The following is a 21913-nucleotide window of genomic DNA, read 5'->3' as shown; positions in this document are numbered from 1 at the left end:
CAAATAGAAATATAAAACCCAGTCCTAATTAAAAAAGAAAACAATTTGAAAAAAATATTGAATCCAATATTGGGTAAATATATAGCATAACAAGTGATTTATAAGCTTTTTTCGGCTGGTCATTTTTGACTGGGAACACAAAAGGTGTTATAGGGTTCTGAACACAACCTGAGGGTTAAATAACTTTAATTCATATTGTTTACTCATGGCATCCTCATTTTCAGCGGGGTATCTGCTGCTCAGAAGCTGCTTGCATAATATTTGCAAAGTCTATGAATCGCCATGTATACACAAAAGGCTAATATTTTAACAAAAAAAACGTTGGCTTGTAAATAGTTTGACAAACGGTATTAGCAGAATAATTACGTTGCTAATGCTAATCATTACTAGGCTTATTTCTCTTTAAGTTACCTGTTGTCACTTTTGTTTGTCCTCTTGAAAATAAATCTGTAAGTTTGGCACATTTGGCAGCAGCATCCTCCTCCAATGGATTTTTTCTTCAACCTGTTTTTACGCCCTCCTCCTCTCAGACGCGTATTGTTACGGTAGGGCCGGCCCAGCCTACCGGAGAAAAGTTTTCTGGGACGTGCTATGGACCGAACCAACTCTATGGGAGGGGAGGGGAAAACTCCCTCACATGGTACAACCCATGCAGAGCTGCGCGCTGTCAATGCGAAACGTGTGAAGTGTCATTTAAAGAGAAGATAGACTCACTAACGTGACAAATGTAAAAAAAAAAAAACCCGACCGGCCCAAAAGTGAAGCGGCCCACCGGGAATTCTCCCGGTTCTCCCGATTACCCACCCCGGGCCTGGAACAGTTTGAGTCAAATACTGAGATGGCAGGCCAGAGCTCGACATTTTTGTAATGAAATATGCAATTTCTGAATGCAGAACTTTTCAGCCATAAAAAACACCTGCAAGGCCTGAAAGAGATCAAGCCTCAGCCAAGAAAAAGTAACGCAAAAGTAACTAAAAAGTAGCGTAAGCATTACTTTCCATGAAAAGTAACTAAGAAACACAAGTAGTTACTTTTTTGGGAGTTACTTAATATTGTAATGCATTACTTTTGAAAGTTACGTTCCCCAATACAGCTAACCATCAATAAGTATAATGTTAGCGTTTACTAGCTAAATACCAGATTGATAATTCGCTACTGTACTAGCATTACTTAATTCATTAAGATAAATGGAGGATCAGATAGCTCCTGTAACATAGCCAGGCAGACAACAAATTAGAAAATCTAAAGATAGTATGCAAGCAGTATAACATTACTTAATAGTCCAAAAGCATGACGGCTAAGTCAGCATCATCAGGAACCCCTCCTCCCCTTTTAGTTCACGCCAGTGAGCGAACGCTGGCCCAACATTGATCCTTGTCCTTCCTTTTATTCCTTTTACACTCTCCCGTTTTCTCTTTTCTGGTCTCCTCAGACAAAATCTTGGGTTTCTTTTTCTTAGTTACTGCTTCGGCCATGACATAAACTTTCGGAAAATAAATAGTTGCGCTCTCATGTCCGAATTTGGGGAAGTGGAGGAAGGGACGTATGCCATAAAGCAGTCGAATTTTGTAGTTATTTTTGTGCTTGGGTAACTACACTGCAAAAAAATGATTTTCAAGAAAAAAATGTCTTAGTATTTTTGTCTGGTTTTCAGTATAAATATCTAAAAATTCTTAAATTAAAGGCGGAGTCCATGATGTTGGAAAGCCAATGTTGATATTTGAAATCACCTAAACAAACACGCCCCTACCCCAATAGAATCTGGACCTTCTGTTGATAGACCCGCCCCACACATACGCAACCCGGCATTTGATTTGATTTGATTGGCTATAAGTGTGTTTTGGTAGTCGGCCCGTCTCCTTTTCCAACGCGTTTTTCAAACATCGTGGACTCCGCCTTTAAGATGCTTTTTCTTGATGAGCAAAACGGCTCAAGAAAATAGTTTTTAGACCAAAAATATAAATTTAAGTTATTTTGTGCATAAACAAGCAAAAAAATCTTGAACATTTTTCTTAAACACAAAATTTAAGAAAAATTTGCTTACCCCATTGGCAGATTTTTTTTTGCTTGTTTTATGCACAAAATCACTTAAATGTAATAGTTTTGGTACTAAAAACTAGACTTATTTTCATGGGTCGTTTTGCTGATGAAGAAAAGCATCTTAATTTAAGAATTTTTTTATATATTTTTACTGAAAACAAGACAAAAATACTGAGAATTTTTTTTCTTGAAAACTTTTCTACTTAGTATTTTTGTCTTGTTTTCAGTAGAAATATCTAAAAATTCTTAAATCAAGATGTATTTTCTTGATGAGCAAATTATCAAAGAAAATAAGTCTAGTTTTAGAAAAAACATGTCAAATTTAAGCGAATTTGTGCTTAAAACAAGCAAAAAATCTGCCAATGGAATAAGACATTTTTTTGCTGAATTTTTATTGTATTAAGTTAACTCAAGAAAACATTTCTTATTCACTGAAAAAATGATTCATTGAATTTACTAAATTTTTTTAAGGTAAGTGCACTGCAAAAAATGACTTTCTTACTTAGTATTTTTGTCTTGTTTTTAGTAGAAATATCTAAAAATTCTTAAATCAAGATGTATTTTCTTAATGAGCAAAATGACCTAAGAAAATAATACTAGTTTTTAGACAAAAAATATACAATTTAAGTGAATTTGTGCTTAAAACAAGCAAAATTATCTGCCAATGGGGTGAGAAAATTTTACTTGAATTAAGTGTTTAAGAAAAAAGAAATCTTATTTCACAATTTTTTTCTCACCCCATTGGCAGTTAATTTTGCTTGTATTAAGGACAATTTCACTTAAATTGTATATTATTTGTCTTAAAACTAGACTTATTTACTTAGCTCATTTTGCTCATCAAGAAAAAGCATCTTAATTTAAGAATTTTTAGATATTTCTACTGAAAACAAGACAAAAAAACTAAGTAAGAAAGTCATTTTTTGCAGTGTGGTTGCAATCAATTTATTTAAGCTACGTTTAAACAAAAGTTTTATATTTTATTTTACTTTACTAATCTTTTTTTGTTTAAATGTAGCTTAAATAAATTGATTGCAACCACTTACTTAACCACTTAAAAAATTGTAAATTCAATAAATAATTTTTTCAGTGAATAAGAAATGTTTTCTTGAGTTAACTTAATACAATAAAAATTCAGCAAAAAAATAAATTTAAATTCAAATAATAATATTTTTCAGTGTTCCATTGCCATATTTTTTGCTTGTTTTAAGCAAATATTCACTTAAATTTGATATGTTTTGTCCAAAAACTAGACTTATTTTCTTAGGTCATTTTGCTCATCAAGAAAATACATCTTGATTTAAGAATTTTTTGATATTTCTACTAAAAACAAGACAAAAATACTAAGTAAGAAAGTCATTTTTTTGCAGTGTACCTTTTTAGAGTTTCAAGTACAAGTAAAAGTGATCCAGACCCCGTAAGGCTATGGTAGACATCTCATTCAACCTATTTTAAGTTGATGTAGCATCACAAGGGTCTTGGAAATATATTATGAAGGTTGAAAAACTGCAGTGTCACTTTAAAGACCCAGTTCAACACCACATTTATATACCTTCTTTTGTTTCCTTTTCTTTTCTTTTCAACTGCATTTCATGGCCTACAGTAAATAAGGTTTAATAGATATTTTTAATCATGCGTTTTGCACACTGCAGCCGTGTGGGATTCAGATTTGCCCTTTGTTGTGTGCTGTTTGTGGTTTCTCCATAGACCTTGTATTATTCATCAAGGAGTCTCTCTCTCTCTCTCTCTCTCTCTCTCTCTCTCTCTCTCTCTCTCTCTCTCTCTCTCTCTCTCTCTCTCTCTCTCTCTCTCTCTCTCGCTCTCTCTAGCTCACATTTTTATGCAGAGCTTGCTTTAGCCTGAAGCCATTGAAGTCAGGAAAATAAAAACACAGTGAGATGGGAAGGAGCTATGTACTGTAAAAACATCACCGCTATGTCGCGGTGACACCGTTGACCTGTGACGCTCTAACGTTGCTTGTTGAATATATAATGGCAACGAGTGTTTGTACGTCATGCCTGTTTGCATCTTTATCCATCACCGGCCCGTCTCAATTTATATGGCAGGAATGCATCTGTTCCCTGACCCTGCCAGGCATCCTTGTGTCATCGAGTCTAAGTGAAAATGCATCAAATCAGAAAGCCGTAATTTCAAGGCAAAGCTGCAGCGCTGTGGGTGCCGGTCATGCCGGATCAGAAGGGTCTGAGAATTCCTCTGCTTCTCTCTCCTTATGCGGCGTGAAGAGAATCAAATGTGGGTTTTATCGCAGTAAATTGCAAAGGCTTTTTGTATCAAAGTGCTGCTGGGAAAGCTTGATCCGCATTTTCCTATTTGTGTATAGAGAAAGCTAACTAAATATGTAACGGTTCATCTTGATGTCCTGAAATGTGGAAATTTAAACGTTGTAGAAAAAAGATTTTATTCAACAATTTGTTTTCCTCCTTGGTCGTTCAGTGCGCGTTCACGAGCAGACTACAGCGCATGCACCAGACGTGACCTGCCAACGTTTTTACACATTTTTTTTTAATTTAAAGAGCACCTATTTCATTGCTAAAAAACAACGTTATTTTGTGTATATAGTATAATACAATGTGTTCGCGTGGTTTATGGTTAAAAACATTATTTTTCACATACCGTACATTTTTGTAGCTCCAGATTTCATTATCTTCCTGAAACGCAGTCCCTGATTGGCCAGCTAATCTGTACATTGTGATTGGCCTGAATACCTCTGACGTCAGCCGGAAATGTGACGCTCCTTACCATGTTTGAAAGATTCGCTCACAATGCAACGCTAACAGGAGTTAACTTACAGGCTGAGTCCGAAGCGGGAGGAATTATGATAATGTCGGTCTTGTCTACATCACTAATCTCAGGAAGTAAAATGTTGCCTAAAATCCGTGTGTTTGTTGTAGTCCAAGAAAAGAGATTTACGTTGGAGACAATAATGTCATTGTTTACTTTGGGGTTTGTACCTTTTGCATATTGTTAACATGAACTAATACACACTTAAGGGGGTCGCACACCGGATGTGCAGCACCGCGTAAGTCGCGTCTAGGATAACTCAGAGGTAGAGGTCTACACGGGTCCAAAAATTCCTACCCGAACCCGATCAGACCCGCAAATGTGCTACACTGAACCGACCCGGACCCGTCTGTTGTTTTGAAAGCTGGACCCGGAACCGACACGGACCCGTCTATTATTTAAAAGCTGGACCCGGAACCGACCCGGACCCGTCTATTATTTAAAATCTGGACCCGAACCCGTCCGGGAAAACACAGACCCGACCGGCAAATATTCTTTAGCTAAATGTTATTAATAAGTCAATAAACAAGTAGCGAAAATTAAACTTTTTGTCTTAACCATAGAAGTTAGTCATCTCCCTCTTTGTACCTGACTGTGTGATGCACAATCCTTATTTCCAAGAAAGTTCCATCCATGTTATTCCTCTCTTGACGATTGAAGTGTTTAATGCTTATTCCAGCTTTAAAAGTCCACTTTACAGTCATGGTGATTAATAACGCAGTTTTACATCGGGTCAACTTGCTTAATAACGTTTGCCCATTTGGATTATAATAACGATTGCTCGTTCAGTGCCATGGCTGCTTTCGTTAGCTTTGCTTCTTTGCTATCATCTCTGTGCTCTTTGAGCAGAGTCGCGAAAACTTTAGATATAACAGCAAGACGGTCAATTTATAATATTATTATAAAAATTAGAGAAATCAGTGCAAAATGCACGGTACGGCGGAATAGGTCCCGCCTTCTAAATAAAAGAGCCAATTGTCAAAAGTAAAGTCATTGCGTCTCACTGCAGAAGCTCCTGACTGGTAACCAGAAAAACATTACAAGAGCACATGCGCGTTAGCTGCCTTTTTGGAGCAACCAAATATAAACCTTTTAATGCAATTTTAGCGTCATAGAAAAAATGTATGGGACAGTTCATCTAAGTTTTTGTTGCTGTTTTTGAAATATTTTATTTAAATGTGTGTGTTCTCCGAGTCCGATCGACCTCGGGTATTACCCACAATGTTAAACAGACCCGGGACCCGAAGTAATAGATTGAGACCCGGCCCGGACCCGGCTGATCATTTAAAATATAGACCCGAACCCGTACGAGTCCCGGGTCGGGTCCCGGGTCTTCGGGTCTCGGGTCTTCCGTGTAGACCTCTACTCAGAGGTGTCGTAAACCGGAAGTGCACATTAAATTGCGCGAGCTTAGTAAGATAGCGTCTACTTCAAAATGCAAAATATACGTTAGCAGCCAATGTTAATCGTTAATGATTTGGGACAAATATGATGTTATTTAATGTTAAACTATATGAGTGGTGCTCTGTGGCGTGACAGGGATTTGAGCAGCTTCCTGAGTCAAAGCTGGGCGCCGCGGACAGGCGGCACCTGTCAGCGCCGGTGTGCGTATACTCATAGAAAACAATGTGTTAGATTTTTTCAGAATGGGCTGAGCTGCGCGTCCGGTGTGCGGCCCCCTTTATGCAAACATTGTAAACAATACTTTAACAGGACGTATAAATGCACAAATTTCTTGCCAGCATATTCACGTAAGCATAATCGTTAGTTTTGTTTTTCTTCGTTTTTCTTTACGCACAAAAGTTATCTCGTTGCTTCATTGAACTACTGATGGCACATGGACCATTTTGGTGATGTCTTTCATTCTTTTCTGGGATTGATTGTAAAAATAAAACTGCAGCCTATGGGACAGTCACAAGCCTCCGTTTTCATAAAAAATATCTAAAAATGTGTCGTGAAGACAATCTTAAGACTTAGGTTTAGAACGACACAGGTGTAAGTAAATTATGAAAAAATGCAATTTTGGCATGAACTAATTCTTTAGCATTTTAGTCTTAGACTTAGAATTGTCTGAATAAAAAACAGCTTGCAATGACATCTTAAAATAAGCTTCATTGTTTTGTCTGTGTATGTTTGTAAAACCTAAATATCCTTTAATTTAGGCTTAATCATGGCTTAATCTAAACCCAATCTTGTTTATTTTTTTCTGCATATGTCTGTGTTTCCGGTACTGCTTGCAAATGGTTTCAGTGATTCTTAGTGCTTGAATAACACTGTCAGCTGATGGTCATCGGTGTTGACCCAGTCCATCTCTGACTTTCAGATCCCACCCTGTGAATAATACATCACAGACTATGTTAGCTGCCATGCCTCCTTTGACTTTCCATTTAGTACATAAAGAGGTATAATTGCTCTGATTCACATTCAGGTGAGTCAACCTCTGTACCCGTGGGGCCGCTAAAATGCACCGCTCAACTTCTGATCTTTAAATACCACGTTGCCTGCGGAGCTTTGCTGCAATTTATACGACAAATGCTTTTGCCCCTGGTAATTCTGCTGTATCAAATGCAGAAATTGATTGCATTTGGGCTCTGTCAGTCTTTTAGTTTCCAATAGTGAGTCTGTATTATTTTTTTGTCCTGGCAAAACCAGAGCCTGCGACTATAAAGTCAACCACAAAGCTGTTTACCCTTCTTCTTTAGTCAACATTGAGATCTATTATCCACACCTGTATATTTGTTTATGTTGGGAGTATGTACTTCTGAAATGAGCTGTTGAGAAAACATCATTATGCTTTTAAATCAATGCAAGGCCAGATTTCCTCCAGAATTTAAGACCTTGATTTTGATTCCTCTTCCTGTATTGAGTTCACACAGTCTGTCTCCAAGCAAGTGCCCTAGAAGTTTGTTTGGAAATGTCAGATCAGATCGCTTACAAATGAATCATTGTGAAATCAAGGTTATCAGTAGAGATGTTCACTGACGACAGCGATGGATCAGCTGTGAGGAATCGCAGGGCGATCTCAACTCACTTTGGAAGATTAGACGAAATAAGCGAATCTTTATAACCTTCCAGACTCCGATGGCCATCAGCTGCCAGTCTTATTTAAACTATATAGATCTCTGTAACATTTTAATGGAAAGGGGTATGCATAAGACTGACATGACACCTTCATAATTTTGACATGACACGTGTCATGAACATGAAGGAGATTTTATGCACGTTTATGAACTGTTATTAAGTGTCAATCGCTCAATTATGTAATTTTTAATGCAAAGATGACATTGTTTAAGATGTCTTTGTTATGACAGCTTGACTTACCAAGACAACATAACTTGACATAGAAGATTAATGACACTCTTTTTTTTGGAAATATGCTCATTTTCCAGCTCCCCTAGAGTTAAACATTTGATTTTTACCATTTTGGAATCCATTCAGCTGATCTCCGTGTTTGGCGGTACCACTTTTAGCATAGCTTAGCACAATCCATTGAATCTGATAAGACCATTAGCATCGCTCTCAAAAATTACCAAAGAGTTTTGATATTTTTCTTATTTAAAACTTGACTCTTCTGTAGTTACATCGTGTACTAAGACCGACGGAAAATTAAAAGTTGTGATTTTCTAGGCAGATATAGCTAGGACTATACTCTCATTCTGGCGTAATAATCAAGGACTGATGCCGTAACATGGCTGCAGGAGGCGCAATGATATTATGCAGCGCCCAAAAATAGTCCCCAGCTGTTGAAAGTTACCAAGGGGGCTATTTTCGGGCATGTGTAATATCAGAAGAGTTCAATTTTACATTTTTAAAATAAACTCTTTGGTCATTTTTGAGCGTGATGCTAATAGTCTAACCAAATTCAATGGACTATGCTAAGCTATGCTAAAAGTGGTACCGCCAGAGCTGGAGATTGGCTGAATGGATTCCAAAATGGTAAAAATCAAATGTTTAACTCTAGGAGAGCTGGAAAATTTGCTTATTTTCAAAAAAGTGGAGTGTCCCTTTCTAGCTGTAGTTGTCATTTTAGTTCTTATTCAACTTTTTGTATTATTTTAGTAGGTAATTTTAAAGTACAGTAAAGTGTTAATAAAGCCCTTTTCACACATATTTATATTATAGAAATTACGCGGAAAATACATCTGGGATTTTAATCTATACATTTCTCATCATAAATTGTAATGTGCATTTAAAATCCCTATTTTAAAGCACTAAAAAACTTTTCTTGTTTTGATGACACTCGCGTCCTCCATACGGCACGCCCCTTACAGCATTGTTTCTGTCTTTAATCAAACACAACACTTTCTGTTAATGTTATGGCAATGTTACTAGGTCCCCTTTACGGGAGCGATCCCAAAACATTTACGGGACGTGTTTGTGTTCACACAGAAGGGTCTCAGCCAATTTTACAGAAATTTTCTGGGATCAAAGTGCTGCTTGAATGTGTTTTATTGTGTTTTATCTTCTTTACACTGCAGAAAATGACTTTCTTACTTAGTATTTTTGTTTTGTTTTCAGTAACAATATCAAAAAATTCTTAAATTAAGATATATTTTCTTGATGAGCAAAATGACCTAAGAAAATAAGTAATAATAATAATAATAATTCGTTACATTTATATAGCGCTTTTCTCAGTGCCAAAGCGCTTTACATATGAATGGGGGAATCTCCTCAACCACCACCAATGTGAAGCATCTACCTGGATGATATGACGACAGCCATATTGCACCAGAACGCCCACCACACACACCAGCTTATTAGTGGAGAGGAGACAGAGTGATATAGCCAATTAGTATGAGGGATGATTAGTAGGCCAATGGGCAAGTATGGCCAGGATGCCGGGGCACACCCCTACTCTTTTTCGAAGGACATCCTGGGATTTTTAATGACCACAGAGAGTCAGGACCTCGGTTTAACGTCTCATCCGAAGGACGGTGCTTTTTTTGACAGTATAGTGTGCCCGTCACTATACTGGGGTGTTAGGACCCACACAGACCACAGGGTGAGCACCCCCTGCTGGTCTGACTAACACCTCTACCAGCAGCAACCTGGTTTTCCCAGGTGGTCTCCCATCCAAGTACTGACCAGGCTCAGCCCTGCTTAGCTTCAGTGGGCAAGCTGTCTTGGGCTACAGGGTGATATGGCTGCTGTTCTAGACAAAAAATATACAATTTAAGCAAATTTGTGCTTAAAACAAGCAAAAAATAAACTGCCAATGGAATAAGAAAAAATTTCTTGAATTAAGTGTTTATGAAAAAAAGAAACTTGTTTCAAGTAAATTTTTCTTCTTCCATTGGCAGATTTTTTTGCTTGTTTTAAGCACTTTTTTGTCTAAAAGCTAGACTTATTTTCCTAGGTCATTTTGCTCATCAAGAAAAAGCATCTTAATTTAAGAATTTTTTTATATTTTTACTGAACCCAAGACAAAAGTACTACATAAGAAAGTAATTTTTTGCTGTGTATAAACTTCAAAAAATGATTTTCAAGAAAAACTATTCTTAGTATTTTTGTCTTGTTTTCAGAAAAAATATCTAACAATTCTTAAATTAAGATGCTTTTTCTTGATGAGCAAAATGACCCAATGAATTAAGTCTAGTTTTTAGACCAAATCAAATTTAAGTGATTTTTTGCATAAAACAAGCAAAAAAATCTGCCAATGGGGTAAGCAAAAAAAATTGTGACATTTTTTCTTAAACACTAAACTCAAGAAAAATGTAAGAAAAACTTGCTTACCCCATTGGGAGATTTTTGGTTGTTTTATGCACAAAATCACTTACATTTGATATGTTTGGTCTAAAAACTAGATTTATTTTTTTGGGTCGTTTTGCTCATCAAGAAAAAGCATCTTAATTTAAGAATTTTTAGATATTTTTACTGAAAACAAGACAAAAATACTAAGAATTTTTTCCTTGAAAATAATGTTTTGCAGTGTAGGTCCTGGAGAAACGTTGCACACGGTTAAAATGACAATAAACCTATACTCTGACTTCAAAGCTAGTTAGTTAGAATGAAACATTAACTGCTGAAGTCAGTTTAAAATCAGTATTAACCCTGTGATCTGTCATAGTAAGTCTTCATGCTTATTGTGAATAATGTGTGCATGTGAATTAAAAAACCCGACCATAGTAATATTTCTTTAAAACGACTGACAGTGCACACACTTCTTATCTCCTGTCATCAGATACGGCTTCATTCTGCTCTGTAACTTTTAATAATCTAATCATGTGCTGCAAGATTAAATCGAGTTCAGCTTGACTTTTTCTGAAATACGGTACATCACGTTAAAGACGTTAAATGGATTATGATTTTATGTAAAACCGTACATAAAAAGCATGAACTCTAACAACTGATATTTAAATCTTTACAGCCAAGTTCTGTGGCGACCCTGGGTTGCCTGCACGAGCCAGAAGAGAGGGACCGAGTTTCATCTTTAAATCTGAGGTCACCTACAGCTGCGGCGCCCCCTACGTGCTGGTGGGCTCATCTACACGCTCGTGTCAAGCGGATGGCATTTGGAGCGGATCCCAGCCGCGCTGCATAGGTAGCGTATTATGCTGTCTAAATGGGATTTTATAGCATATACAGATTTATTCAGTAAAGGGTTGTTAACCAGTAATGGAGTTACACTGTAATATGCACACCAGCTTTGATCTATGTTGGATTATTATTACCCTCTGCTGCAGTTTATCCAGGACTACATGAGCTTCTCCTAATGCAATTATGAAGATAACAATGTAGACGTCGATGATAACGATGTCATTATATCACTTTTACTATAGAACCGACCAAGACCACGTGTGAAAATCCAGGCACCCCGGAGTACGGCTCTCTGAACAGCAGTCTCGGCTTTAAGGTGAGAGACGGTTGATCTACGCTTGATACTCCTGGACTATCCTGGACTCTCGTATCAAAGCTATTATAATCAGAATAAGTATGAGACGATTTCTGTCAGTCGTAGCTCGCTTTTATCTTCAAGCACAAAAGCGGGCTGTTAAAATAGTACAAGGTGACATGTGATGTGCTTATTAAGAATTGAAAGTCTTTCCATGGTTGCCAAGTCAAACGGATATTCACTGTGCTCATGTGACGGGGTTATCTAAAGCAGTTAGTGCCACCATGAGGATCAAAGCCGGATTTTAGAGAAAAAATTCTCATTTCAGTGTCAATGCATTGGGTTTCTTTATATAAAAATGAACTAAAAGCTTTCCAGACTGACATTGTTTTTATAAGCACAATTGATTTATTGTCAAACAGATTCGGTCAGATTCAAGCCGTAGCGGGTTTAGGATGTGTGGCCGGGGTTGAGTACGCTCTTCAGATGCTCACTATATCTACTTAAACGACCCTGCCGCCACTTTAAGGACTGCTCGGATGCTGATTTTTCTTTCTGAAAGGGACAAATGAAGCATAAGATGAATTAGGCACTTGAGTTAAACAGAAGAATGGATTCCACATATATCCACCGCTAGCTTTACTTCCCGTAACATCATGGGAGCGAAAGCAGCTCACTAATGTGAGTTCTTCAAATTTGAAGTTTTATTGGTCACATACACACTGCAAAAAATTATTTTCTAGAAAATAAATCTTAGTATTTTTTGTCTTGTTTTCAGTAAAAATATTAAGATGCTTTTGCTTGATGGGCAAAACGACCCATGAAATTAAGTCTAGTTTTTAGACCAAAAATATCAAATTTAAGTGATTTTGTGCATAAAAAAAATCTGCCAATGGGGTAAGCAAAAAAATCTTGAACATTTTTCTTAAACACTAAATTCAAGAAAAATTTGCTTACCCCATTGGCAGATTTTTTTTATGCACAAAATCACTTAAATTTGATATTTTTTGTCTAAAAACTAGACTAATTTTCTTGGGTCGTTTTGCTCATCAAGAAAAAGCATTTTGGATTAAGAATTTGTAGATATTGTTACTGAAAACAAGACAAAAATACTAAGAATTATTTTTTCTTGAAAATCAATTTTTTACAGTGCATTAATAGCTTTTGTTTTCGTTCACATGGTCATTTTTAATCATGAACTTACCAGATGACCCTAAAAATTAAAATATGTGTATTAATTTGTGAAGAGAATAGATAAACAAAGACCATGCGTCACTTAACATGTTCAAGTTTATCACATAAAACAGATAAATGAATGTTTGTTTTTTCCGCAGTGACCGAGGAGCCGGTAAAACATGCAACATTTGTGCCTGAACACGCAAATATAAACAAATCAAATTACAAATAACAAATAAAATAAGATTTTTTTTTTTGGCATGAATTCACTTAAATTTGATTTTTTTTGTCTAATATACCGCAAAAAAAAGACTTTCTTAGTATTTTTGTCTTGTTTTCAGTAAAAATATCTAAAAATTCTTAATTTAAGATGTATTTTCTTGATGAGCAAAGTGACCTAGGAAAATAAGTCTAGTTTTTAGGCAAAATATATAAAATTTGAGCAAATTACTCCTTAAACAAGCAAAAAAAAATCTGCCAATGGAATAAAAAAATTTTTCTTGGATTAAATGTTTATGAAAATTTTTCTTTGCAATTTTTTTTTGCTTGTTTAAGGACTAATTTGCTCAAATTCAATTTCATTGAAAAAGTTAACTTATTTCAAGATTTTTTTGCTTGTTTTATGCACTAATTTATTTAAATGTATGTTTTTTGTCTAAAACCTAGACTTATTTTCTTAGGTCATTTTGCTCACCAAGAAATGCATCTTGGTTTAAGAATTTTTAGATATTTGTTCTGAAAACAAGACAAAAATACTAAGTAAGAAAGTCATTTTTTGCTGTGCTGAAATACACTGCAAAAAATGATTTTCAATAAAGAAAGTTCTTAGTTTTTTTGTCTTGTTTTCAGTAAACATATCTAAAAATTCTTAAACCAAAATGCTTTTTCTTGATAAGCAAAACGACCCAAGAAAATAAGTCTAGTTTTTAGGACAAAAATATCACATTTAAGTGATTTTGTGCATAAAACACGCAAAAAAATCTGCCAGTTTTTCTTGAATTTAGTGTTTAAGAAAATTTTTCAAGATTTTTTGCTTACCCCATTGGCAGATTTTTTTGCTTGTGTTAATTTGCTCATCTTAATTTAAGAATTTTTAGATATTTCTATTGAAAACAAGACAAAAGTACTAAGAATTTTTTTCTTGAAAATCATTTTGCAGTGCACTTATATTAAATTATCTTAATTTTAGGTCGTCCATAATTTTGTCCCCACCATGGATAAAAATGTATTCATCAGAGGAAGGGATATAAAGACCAGAAGGGGAAATAATGTATTACCTTAGGGCATACATTTCAAACTCTGTGTATGTTTTGATCATCGCTCTGAATCTGATCTCTATTAAAAGTCTTGTTTCAAAAATGCCATTATTTCAGCTTTTTGCCCAAAATTTGATATTTTTGAAGAAACCTACCCATATTTGAGAGGTGATAAAGTTAGGATGATTTTATTTTATTTTTTTTAAGCAGAGGGTCTATAACTTCCGGGTTTTATAAGTTGGGTAAGAGCGCTCCCTGATGTATGTGTATATATAAAGAAGAACATTTTCTGGAAGGCATTAAACTTTTGTGAAAATCACAAAAGAGGCTGGTGTTGCACTGCTAAAGATATTCATATTAATAGGACCTCTGAGTTGAACAGATATCTGTTTGTAAATCTATCATCCAATGAGTACCGTGATTTATTTCTTTATCATAATGCAGGAATGCACATGCAACTGTATGCAAACATGTCTTAAAACAATAGCATATATTTGCTCAAAATTGACAAAATATTTGAAAACAGAAGATGTGAATCAGCCGTTCACTGCTAATTGGTGAACTTTAGGGCGGAACTTCAGCCACAGCCTTTGTGCTTGACGGACGTAATGCAAAAAATGCTTGGTTTGGATCATTCAAGCCTGGAGGAATTAAAGCTCTTTGAAGGACAGAAGAAAAGAAGGACCTCTCAGCCGGCTCTGCGTGAATGCCGGGCGAGCCGAGTCTTGTTTGTGTCAGTCGCGGCTGTTGTCACAGATTCCTTTAGAAGTGGGCTGGTGTAATGAAAGCTAATGTTCCAGCATGCAGAGACTTTCATCTCAGCGGGACTTGACGGCACACCGGTTCTCCTCCTCATTTACATGCCCTTCTTTAATCCTCAGAATTATCCATGCCCGTGTTTAGTGGACTGCTTTTTCACAAGTACACCAGAAAAATTAAAAAGCCAGAAGGATGTAAATGTCTTCATATGAACTGTCTGTCACAGGACAAATTTATGATTTGATTTTTTTGAAGAAGTTTGCAGGTTGATTTATGCATGCGTACCTTTTACTGGTTAACAGGTGGGCAGTACGGTGAAGTTTCACTGTCAGACCGGTCATCTGTTACTGGGCTCCACCACACGTACGTGCCAGGAAGATTTGACATGGAGTGGCACTCAGCCCGAATGCATTCGTAAGTCTCCTCATTTCTCTTTCATACTGTATGTCATTTCATTACAGCAACCCGGCTCTTGTAAGAGCATCTTGCATATTTGCACATTGAGTTTGTTTGTTTCCTCGTGTTACTGTGGGGTTTTCTTCGGGTTTCTCCCACAGTCATACAGTTGAGTTGGAGACTCTGAAATGCCCGTAGGTGAGAGCGCGAATGTGTGTTTGTTTGTGTATTAGCCCTGTGATGGATTGGACATCTGTCCAGAATGTTTTCCTGCCTACAGCCTGAGATAAACTGGGAGGAAATCCAGCAACTCCCAGTGACCCTGCATGAGATTAACTGTATTGATGTATGGATGGAAAAACAGACAGATGCATGGATAGATAGATAGATGCTATAGCCTGAGATATACTGGGAAGAAATCCAGCAACTCCCAGTGACCCAGAGTATACTCCCATAGTATGAGATGAACTATATAGAGGATGAATGGATGGACAGATGAACAGATGATGGGTGGATATATGGGTGGACCGATGGGTGGATAGCTGGATGGATAGACAGATAGATGAATGGATAGATGCCTATAGCCTGAGATATACAGGGATGAAATCCAGCAAACCTCCAGTGACGCTTCATGAGATGAACTGTACAAAGGATGCATGGGTAGACCGATGAACAGATGATGGGTGGATAGACAGATGGATAGACAAATGGATGGGTGGATAGACAGGAGGATAGATATCTATAGCCTGAGATCTACAAAAATGTAATCCAGCAAACCCCCAGTGACCCTGCATGAGATGAATCGTATAGATGATGAATGGATAGACAGATGGATGGGTGGATAGATGGATGGATAGATGGATAGATAGATGCCTATAGCCTGAGATATACAGGGATGAAATCCAGCAAACCCCAAGTGACCCTGCATGAGATGAACTGTACAAAGATGAATGGATAGACCGATGAACAGATGATGGGTGGATAGACGAATGGACAGATGGGTGGATAGACAAATGGATGGGTGTATAGACAGATGGTTGGATAGCTAGATGGATAGATAGATTTATGGAGGGATGGACAGACAGACAGAGAAATGGATAGTCAGATGGACGGACGGACGGACGGACGGACGGACGGACGGACGGACGGACGGACGGACGGACGGACAGACAGACAGACAGACAGACAGACAGACAGACAAATGGATAGTCAAATGGACAGATGGATAGAATGATGAACAGATGGATAGAATGATGAACAGATGGATAGAATGATGAACAGATGGATAGAATGATGAACAGATGGATAGAATGATGAACAGATGGATGGGTGGATAGACTGATGGGTAGGTATATGGACAGACAGATGGACACATGGATAGATGGATGGATGGATGAATGAGTGGATAGACTGATGGATAGACGGATGAATGAATGGATGGATGGACGGAAAGATAGACAGACAGACAGACAAATGGATAGTCAGATGGACAGATGAATAAATAGACGGATGGATAGGTGGATGGATAGATCGATGAACGGATGGATGGGTGGATAGACTGATGGGTAGGTGTATGGACAGACAGATGGACACATGGATAGATGGATGGATGGATGAATGAGTGGATAGACTGATGGATAGACGGATGAATGAATGGACGGACGGACGCACGGATGGATAGACGGACGGACGGACGGACGGACGGACGGACGGATGGATGGATGGATGGATGGATGGATAGATGGATGGATAGATGGATGGATAGATAGATGGATGGACAGACAGACAAATTGATAGTCAGATGGACAGATGAATGAATGAATGGATGGATGTATGGACGGACAAACAGACAGACAGACAGACAGACAGACAGACAGATAGATAGACAGACAGATAGATAGATAGACAGACAGACAGATAGACCGATGGGTGGATAGCTGGATGGATAGATGGATGGATGGATGGATGGATGGATGGACAGACAGACAGACAGACAGACAAATTGATAGTCAGATGGACAGATGAATGAATGGACGGATGGATGGACGGACAGACAGACAGACAGATAGATAGATAGATAGATAGATAGATAGATAGATAGATAGATAGACAAATGGATAGTCAGATGAACAAATGAATGAATAGATGGATGGATAGGTGGATGGATAGACAGATGTATGGGTGGATAGACGGATGGGTAGGTGGATGGATGGATAGACAGATGTATGGGTGGATAGACGGATGGGTAGGTGGATGGATAGACAGACAGACAGACAGACAGACAGACAGATAGATAGATGGACAAATGGATAGTCAGATGAACAAATGAATGAATAGATGGATGGATAGACAGATGGACACATGGATGGACGGATGGGTTGATGGAAAGACAGATGGGTAGGTGGATGGATAGACGGATGGACACATGGATAGATTGATGAATGGATGGATGGATGGGTGGATAGACAGACAGACAGACAGCCAGACAGACAAATTGATAGTCAGATGGACAGATGAATGAATGGACGGATGGACAGATAGATAGACAGACAGACAGACAGACAGACAGACAGACAGACAGATAGATAGATGGACAAATGGATAGTCAGATGAACAAATGAATGAATAGATGGATGGATAGATGGATGGATAGACAGATGGATTTATTGATGAACGGATGGATGGGTGGATAGACTGATGCGTAGGTGGATGAATAGACAGATGGACACATGGATGGACGGATGGGTTGATGGAAAGACGGATGGGTAGGTGGATGAATAGACAGATGGACACATGGATAGATTGATGAACGGATGGATGGGTGGATAGACTGATGGGTAGGTGGATGGATAGATAAATGGATCATTTTGCTGCTGATGGTTTTGTTTCATAGCAGAATGTGTTACCAGGTTTTACCACTATTACCAGGATTTTGGGAGATACAGACATTTGTAAGGGACAATAGGTGAGGAAACCAAACTGTGAAAATATTAAATATTAAAATGGGGGTCACTGCAAATACTGAGGTTAAGTAACTTGTTTAAAGTTGTCTTATAGGGGAGATACAAGCCATAAAATTTAAGCTGTCTATAATATTGAATAAAATATCATGTTTTGGGATTATAATATGTTGAAATGCCAGTAAATAGGCTACCGCTTTTATCCCTTTGAAGGTTAAGTGGCATGTTGAAATCATTACTGCTTTCTATTAATAAATAAGATGACACATGATACTGTATTTGGGTGTACGTGTGTTTCTCTCATTAGTTCATGTTTGCCCCTTCTGCATTTCATGTTTACTCTTCCAGGGCTCAATTATTTTGTTTGTCTGGCACAGGCCATCCATTTTCCATGTCTTGAAACCTTTTTTTTCACCCTCCAGGAATGTTGTTCCTCATCCATATGCATTTCATTTCATGTGCAAAAGAAAAAAGCAGCTTTATCATGCATACATCATTTGGGCTGGTGTGTTTATAAAGCTCAGGTTAGTGAATGCATCTCATGAAACCTGTCAAGCATGCGTCATATTTTTTTATCAAATTATATATATATATATATATTTTTTAAGCATATGTTTAAGACTATACAGGTGTATAAGGGATAAGGAATCAACCGCCATTCTCATTTTCATTGGAAGACAGGAAGGTTATTAAAATTATTATTATATATTTATTTGGGAATAACAATTTGTATTAAGTAATGTTAGCAAATACAACCTTATTGTAAAGTGTTACCAGAAATTGTCTTTTATATGCACAACTCTTCTGTCTTTTCATTTTATGGTGTATTATGACACTTTCTATTAGCACACATGAATTCACCAGCTGCTGTTTTCCTTCTTCAGCTCACTCCTGTAAGCAACCAAAGACTCCGCCGCATGCCAACGTGCTGGGCATGGACCTTCCCTCTTTTGGCTACACACTGCTTTATTCCTGCCAGCCTGGTTTCATCCTCACCGGAGGCTCCGAGCACAGGGTGTGCCGCGCGGATGGGTCCTGGACTGGGAAGGTGCCCGTCTGTAGAGGTAACCAGTCAGAAACACACACACAAAGCAAATCAAAACACACAAAAAGCAAAATTCAAATTTATTTTCTGCCCGAACCTCGTGGCCCGTAACCATTTCTTTCTTTGCTTTTGTCTTGTCAACGCAGAAACGCTCTGAAATCATTTTCTTTGCTTGCTGTGAGAAGTCATGTGTGTAATGTGTTTCCCTAAACCCATTTCAAATGTGATGGGCTTTTTCAACATTTTTGCCATGATATGCGTTTGTTCTTTTTCCAGCTGGCTCAAAAACAACAGAAAAAGTCGTAACGCCTGTTCAAGGAACTTCAAGTCCGAAAGTCAATGGTAAGCATCTTAAAAAGACTCAAGATACTTTCGATGTTATGCGTGCACTATGCGATTTGTAACCACTGTGCAAACAATTACGTTATATTCAACCTAAATTAAAGTGTTTTGTCCAGACTGACGTTAAATGGTTCGAAAATCTGAACTGGGTTAATTGGGAGAAATCTCTTTTTGCTTTACACTGCAAAAAATGATTTTCAAGAAAACAATTCTTGCAATTTTTGTCTTGTTTTCAGTAAAAATATCTAAAATTTCTTTTATTTTTCTTGATGAGCAAAATGATCCAAGAAAATAAGTCTAGTTTTTAGACCAAAAATATCAAATTTAAGTGATTTTAAGTGAAACAAGCAAAAATAAATCTGCCAATGGGGTAAGCAAAAAATCTTGAACATTTTTCTTAAACACTAAATTCAAGAAAAAAATAAAGAAAAATTTGCATACCCCAATGGCAGATATTTTTTTTTTTTTTTGCTTGTTTTATGCACAAAATCACTTAAATTTGATATTTTTGGTCTAAAAACTAGACTTATTTTCTTGGGTCGTTTTGCTCATCTCATTTTAAGAATTTTTAGATATTTTTACTGAAAACAAGACAAAAATAGTAAGAAATTTCTTTCTTGAAAATCTTTTTTGCAGTGTATAAAATAGTGTTTGTTTTTTGCACCACAGATCTTGGCAACCACAACCTGCTGAATAATAAACAATATTATTTTGTTGAAGTAATTAAACATTTGAATGCATTTCACAATTTGCTTTCCTTTGGTGTATATTTGCATGTTGCTTTTCACATTTATTAAATATAATGTGCCAACTGAGGTTGTGTTGGCACAATGCATGGAATAATTATAAAGTACCTCTTGTATTGCATTTTGTAAAAGGTGGCAACCGCAATAAAACAAACTGAAATTAAATAAATAGTTTAATGCATTTTATATTAAGGCTAATTATCTAAATAAACAATTCAACTCTTTGAGTTCATGCCTAACTTTAGGCTATTACAGTTGCCAAGCAACCGGTGCATCAATATGCAATGTTCACGGGTCATTAAAACAAAATATTTAGTCTGCAATATCTGTTTTATGATGCTTAATGATAATTGTCAATGTTAAAATGGATAAGGACAGACAAATCATAGTGTAATTTCTGCTCTGAGGTCATTCACAATATGATTCATTAATTTGTACTAAACACAGAGTGTAAATGGCTTCCTAACCACTGAATCTGACACATTGACCCTTCTTCATTGCAGTCCCCGACGACGTGTTTGCACCCACGTACACGTGGAAAGGTTCCTTCGAATATAAAGGAGTGAAAGAGCCGATGACTCTGACGATCACCAGTTTTAATGCCAGCTCGGGGAAAGTCAACGTGACTTTAACTAACAGACACTCAGAACTGCTGTTGTCAGGTAAGGAGCCGTGTACGGGTACGGCTCATGTCAGATACACTGATGTGAGCAAACATCTGTTATGTGTTGTGTCAACTTTTAGAGAAAACTGCTGGTGTCATAGTCTTGGGGAAAAACTGTCACTTACTGTTTGATGTGAGATGCAACTACAGCTCTATTTTATCTTCATAAGAACTTAGTACGAAGGTGTAAATGTGCTAATTGCTATTTGTTTTTGCTAATTGAATTACATGTAGAGGTGGGCAATATGACAAAAATATTACTTCTTGTGTGAGTATAATAGTAAATTAGAAGACACTGTAAATATATTAATATTTAGTTTAGTTTAGTTCAGTTTTTTGCAGAAAATTAAATAGAAAACCTTTTGTAACTTCAGCCCCCTAAGCATCAACAGTCTGATTTAAATAGATTTTTTTTAATTAAATTACTTTTCATAACTTATATGATTTTATTTATAACTTTTGTTAATGAGAGTTAACTTTTTCTTTATGACTTCCATAAGTAAGTAAAGTGTAATGCTGCTTTCACACCAGCCGTGGTAGAGGCGTCAATCGCGAATGATTTCTATGTTAAAGGATTAGTCCATTTTCTTAAAAGAAAAATCCAGATAATTTACTCACCATGTTATCCAAAATGTTTATGTCTTTCTTTGTTCAGTCGAGAAGAAATTATGTTTTTTGAGGAAAACATTGCAGGATTTTTCTAATTTTAATGGACTTTAATAGAGCCCAACATTTAATACTTAACTCAACACTTAACAGTTTTTTTCAACGGAGTTTCAAAGGACTATAAACAATCCCAAACGAGGCGTAAGGGTCTTATCTAGCGAAACGATTGTCATTTTTGACAAGAAAAATAAAAAATATGTACTTTTAAACCACAACTTTTCGTCTAGGTCCG

The 21913-nt window shown here is 36.9% G+C and overlaps 1 protein-coding gene and 1 pseudogene across 1 annotated transcript in view; one reads left to right on the top strand and one right to left on the bottom strand.

The window, feature by feature from the left end:
• Positions 1 to 21558, top strand: part of LOC141363334 (CUB and sushi domain-containing protein 3-like) — a 32776-nt gene extending 11218 nt beyond the window's left edge. The window contains exons 2-7 of the mRNA XM_073865972.1: positions 11207 to 11380; positions 11619 to 11692; positions 15165 to 15276; positions 19103 to 19282; positions 19540 to 19605; positions 20855 to 21558. Coding sequence (XP_073722073.1) covers positions 11207 to 11380; positions 11619 to 11692; positions 15165 to 15276; positions 19103 to 19282; positions 19540 to 19605; positions 20855 to 21147 — 899 coding nt within the window. The 3' untranslated portion in view covers positions 21148 to 21558. The remainder of the gene's footprint in view (positions 1 to 11206; positions 11381 to 11618; positions 11693 to 15164; positions 15277 to 19102; positions 19283 to 19539; positions 19606 to 20854) is intronic.
• LOC141363418 (5S ribosomal RNA) lies at positions 9875 to 9991 on the bottom strand (annotated as a pseudogene).
• Positions 21559 to 21913: the final 355 nt, after the last annotated feature.

Source organism: Misgurnus anguillicaudatus, unplaced genomic scaffold (genome assembly GCF_027580225.2).
Source record: "Misgurnus anguillicaudatus unplaced genomic scaffold, ASM2758022v2 HiC_scaffold_34, whole genome shotgun sequence".
In the NCBI taxonomy this organism is placed as follows: Eukaryota; Metazoa; Chordata; class Actinopteri; order Cypriniformes; family Cobitidae; genus Misgurnus; species Misgurnus anguillicaudatus.
The sequence above is the reverse complement of the archived record's forward strand: the minus strand, read 5'-3'. Positions and strand labels throughout refer to the sequence as shown.